We start from the raw sequence: 5000 nt of genomic DNA, 5'->3' as shown, positions 1-5000 counted from the left end.
ACTCCACTGTAGTGACAGCGATAGATACTCAGTCTGCACAATTTTGGAATATTATCAGGCGATAAATTATTTATCAAGTCTTAGTTTACCTTGTAGTGCCTCCAAAGAGCCAACATTTTCTTTCTTTCGCTCTCTTCTTTAAGTGTCAACTACGCAACTACGTGACATTACGTTGGTATCGGGTTTGAGTATTGGAGCATTTTTACGAGTATGAGCACTGTATCGGGCATGTCAATTTGACCAGCACACCGGTCACTGGTCATGGCCGATCAAGCTGAAAACCAGCCGATCGATCGGTGCATCTCGATTGCAACTTTACCAAAGTTAACATTACGGTCACATTTTTGTGCTTATTACTCCCCCCAATTCCCATTTCACCTCAGAAATGCAGCGTCAATGCATAATAAAGCACGGCTGCGCTCAGTGCGCTGCATATCAGTGGATGTTGAGTGAGTGAGAGGAGAGTGAGGGCTTACAGAACCACAGGTAGTAGCATCTGGTTCATTCCCAGGGACGTTGTTTAAATACCCAATAAATGTACAGTATTGTTTTGCATTGATTTCTTTCCGTTATTCAATTACAATAATATATATATTTCTTTCCGTAGCTTCTGCTGGCATTTCATACCTGCGCATTTTGACCAAGAGTTGCGTGGTTGGTACGCAAAATGCGTGCAGGTTGGCAGGTCTGCATCCATCCATCCATCCATCCATCCATCCATCCATCTTTTCCTTTCTCCCTCCCTCCATCCATCCATTCATACATACATACATATGTATATCCATTAACTCATCCATCAGCCGTTGTTTTATTCTTCCATGTTAAACAATGTGGCTAGCACTGGTCAACCTACTTCAAGTTTTAAAACCGAGCATTGCCATTCACACGTCTGAATTAGCATGTACTGTATGTATGTTGTGTTGTATGTCATTAGTAAGTATAATGTCAAGAATAATGCTCACCTATACACCTGGTGCCGTCCACTGTGGTGTAATAGCCCTGGGGACACTTGCAGAAGTAGCTGCCAATGGTGTTGGAGCATTCACCTACGGTGCACAGGCCTGGAATGTTTGAGCATTCATCCAGATCTGCCAGTGGAACAGAGGAGAGAATAGAATTAAAGCAAACGCTCAAACCGTAAGGCTCCTGTTTCGTCTTTTCTTATATGCTTGTATTAAAAAAAAAAAGTATGTTGAGCTTCACTATCGCGAGTTAACAGACTTGAAAATTCAATTTAAACTTATCGCTTGAGTGTCTGCGAGAGTGAGTGAAACACAGGCTGGCGGTGACACTGGAAATAAGCATTGTCACAGGATATTAAACCCAAGACCTCTGTAGCTGCAGTGCTTTTAGAACAGCTAACCGCCGAGCGCACATCACAATGTAGAAATATAAGACCCGTTCAAAATGTCTTTTACACAGTCCAGAAGTTTCCGGCAATTACTTCTGGGCATAAAATTGCGCATATTTCTACTCTGCAAATGATTGCCACAGACCCCTGTTCAGTTAGTTTTTGCTGGGTTCAAACCCAGCGGAATTAAAACTTGGTCTGGAATTCTTCAATGCATTTGTTAATAAGCCAATAGTTTTAACAGTTTTAATATCTGTTAAAGTGGGCCTTTATTTATGTAAGGACGGGGGAGATGCAGAGAGCAGGTTTTTCTATAAAGGTTCGAGCCAGAAACATCTTTAAATGTTCTGACTCTTTCTTTGGCCTTAAACTGAAAGCACGCCATATCATGTGGTCTGGGGAAACTCGCCAGCCAATCAGAATTAGACCATTACTTAACATTTTATCTCCACTACACAAGGCTGCAGTCCTCTGTGACGGCTGTTTGTTGGCTGATCTATTGACAATTTTATAGATAGCACGTTGGAAGTGGCTGCGCAGCTGGAAAGTATTATATTCGAAGTATTGCAAAAAACAAACAAACAAACAAACCAGCATTTGTTTCAAGCCTGCAGGTTTAAATCAGAACAAGATTGGATTAAATAAAGTAGTTCAAAGCCCCTCCAAAGAGTTTTGGATATTCGGTGAAGGCAAAATAACTGCATCTCCCATGAGTTCTATCGTCTCTTATCGCATGTAAGAGCTACTTTTATATTTGTTTGCCCCATTATCAGCCATAACAAGATCCAATTTCATTAAAGGCATTCTTTTGCTTTTCTGCTTGGCCTTGGTGATTCTGGGTCTCTTCTGCTCAGTAAGCCAAAAAGTGCTTTGTCATATTTCGCAGGGATTCCGACCTTTCACTGCACCTGTACCTGTATGACTGCATGGGACAAATTTTGAATTTTGAAAACTTAAAGGAAGCTTTCTAAATGTTTTGGAACACATAGAAATTGCCAATAGTCTAATTTGTTTACGTCAGATATACAAATGCAGCTGACACAAAATAGTCAAAACCTTCTTCAGGGTTTTAAATAAACCCAAGTAAAGCAGTTTTTGAACTTATTTTAAGGTTTGATGGTTTATGTGTGGTCTTCAGCAACATAACAATCAGGAGCACCACCACGCCTGGGGTGGTGTTGACCACAACCCATAGGATGTGGTTTCTAAGTCTACTTAACCCATATGTAATTAGTAAATGTCAAACCCAATAAAGGCTCATTCACCTAAATTGCTCTTATAAAGAAAAGCCTTTCCAATTTGACTCCTTTGACTCCTTTAACCGTTTTAACATTATGTGCACATGCAGGGCTTACCTTCACATTTCTGTGTGATTTCGTTGAACTTGTGCCCGGCAGGGCACTTGCATTCAAAGGATCCCACTGTGTTGATACAGTTCCCTCCCTGACAGAGACCAGGGATTGCCTGGCACTCATCCACATCTGCACACAGAGAGAATATTACTTTTATTGGGCCTTAAATGCACACACATACTCTCAGATGCAACCAGACAAGTACACGAACACACACACACACATACAGTATATGCATTCACAGTGAGTATGAAACAAGAGCAAAGGTGGTAAAAGTAAGGACTAAGGGCAATTCAAAATCTAAGACTAAGGGCGAGACAAAGGGATACAGTCGAGGAAAGGGAAGGAGGGGGAGAGAGAGAGAGAGAGAGAGAGAGAGAGAGAGAGAGACTGGAATGTCTCCTCCTGTAGAGCTAGAAGGAAAGCTAGCCAGTCCAGTCATCCCTCCCTGAGCAGGAGAGCAGAGGAAGGGGGAGAGAGAGAGAGAGAGAGAGAGAGAGAGAGAGAGAGAGAGAGAGAGCGAGAGAGAGAGCGGATGAAGAGACGACAGGCCCGCAGACAGCTAGAGCTTTGAGCAGCTCGGTGACGTGAGGGGCGATCGAAAGGTACATACATGGAGGGACGGTGTGCATTCAGAGAGAGACACGTGGCTCGGAAAGAACGTTGATCTGCAGAAACCCTTGGACACATTGGCGTCTTTAAATATACTTGGAAAATAATTACAACTACAAATAATTAAAATAATTAATCTGACTGTCCAATCTGTCGTGTCCACTCATTCTTCCATCCACCGATGCGTTCGTCCACATGTGTAACCACTTGCTTTATCCAGCTATTTATCCATATGTCCACCCATCACCTCATCCATCCATCAACCCATCTATGCATCCACCATCTATCCTCTATATCTAACCACCCATCCATCCATTTTCCTCTCCATCCATCAACCCTTCTATCCATTCACCGTCAATGCATTCACCCATCCATTCATTCATCCACCAGACATCCATTCATGCATCCATCCATCCATCTCTCATCCAACCATCAGTGCATCCATTTATCTCTATCTCTATCTATCCATTTACCATCTATGCATGCATCCATCCATCCATCCATCACCCCATCTACCCATCCACCATACATCCATTTCAAATGTATCTCTTGTGGGCTCGAACAGGTGTGGTCTGGTCTGAGAGTGCCGATATTTCCTTGGAATACGTAATATGTAATATGTAAAAGTACCAACAAATGTTATTCCTGATGTTGGTTTTCCCGCATGGGCACATTTCTACCATATTTTCCATGAGCCTGCATTCCAGGAAAACATTTGCTCCGATTGGGTCCTGGACCGAACAGGCCTGGACAGAACCTGTGACCCAAAGTAACGTGTCCCCCCCCAGGCGCTGTATGTTCTCCTGGGTCTTGGCCCAGTTCACCTCCAACCCCGCGGGCGGTCCACATGTTGTTGGGTCTGGAGCAGGCGGGGAGACGTCCATCTTACCAGAAATGAGCTTGGACATGTGGCACCGCCACTGACCCGTGTTACCGCCTCTGACAGTCCGCCACAGTGGGCGTCTGCGGGCATTCCAGACACATGCAGGGGGGCACTGCCACCCGACCCAATCTAACCCAATTAGAACTAATCCTCTGGTGACGGGACAGTGGGCAGAGATGGAGCCAGGAGTGAAGAACGAGGAGGGGGGGGGGGGACTTTTAAAATGGACAAAAAAGGATGGAGGTGTGGAGAGTGAAGGGATTTGGAATATGCAGAAATGAGGCACAGAAGAAGTGCGTAGGCCGGGGCGAGCGCAGAGCGCCAGATAAAGAAAGAGACACGCTGGGGAAACAGAGGCAGAGACTTTACCTTGGCACGCTCCAGTGCGGTGGTTTGGTATGAAGCCTCTCCGGCAGGGGTGAGGCTGCGCAGGGCACATCTCGCAGGGGTGTCCCCACGCCCGCCCCACCGTCGCACAGCAGAGCGTCTTTGTGCACACAATGCCTGTCAACTGCCCTTGGCACATCTGGTTGCTCACTGAGGCAAAGCACGGCCCGGTCCGGTAGTCTGTACATCACAGGACAGGGAGGGAGTGTGAGCGCAGACACAGACTTAATGAAAATACTGGATGGGATACTGCATTTTTACTGCATCTCTTCACCGTCTACCTCCATGGCACACACCAAAATACTCCGCTGAATCAGTTCAAGGAATGGGGTGATTGGTGTGGAATGTCTCAAGTCCAAATTCAGGATGCAGTAGTTTGGGAAGTTGGATTATAAACAAGAAAATGACGACATGA

At 45.0% G+C, this 5000-nt stretch overlaps 1 protein-coding gene across 3 annotated transcripts in view; it reads right to left on the bottom strand.

Moving 5' to 3' along the window:
- fbn1 (fibrillin 1) overlaps nucleotides 1-5000 on the bottom strand; it is a 77287-nt gene that overhangs the window by 55660 nt on the left and 16627 nt on the right. For all 3 annotated transcript variants that reach the window (XM_079997684.1, XM_079997683.1, XM_079997685.1), the window contains exons 7-9: nucleotides 4568-4765; nucleotides 2707-2832; nucleotides 963-1088 (exon numbers count right to left, since the gene is read on the bottom strand). In XM_079997684.1, coding sequence (XP_079853810.1) covers nucleotides 963-1088; nucleotides 2707-2832; nucleotides 4568-4765 — 450 coding nt within the window. The remainder of the gene's footprint in view (nucleotides 1-962; nucleotides 1089-2706; nucleotides 2833-4567; nucleotides 4766-5000) is intronic.

Source organism: Zeus faber, assembly GCF_960531495.2.
Source record: "Zeus faber genome assembly, chromosome: 3".
NCBI lineage: Eukaryota > Metazoa > Chordata > Actinopteri > Zeiformes > Zeidae > Zeus > Zeus faber.
This window is presented reverse-complemented; position numbering and strand designations above follow the sequence as displayed.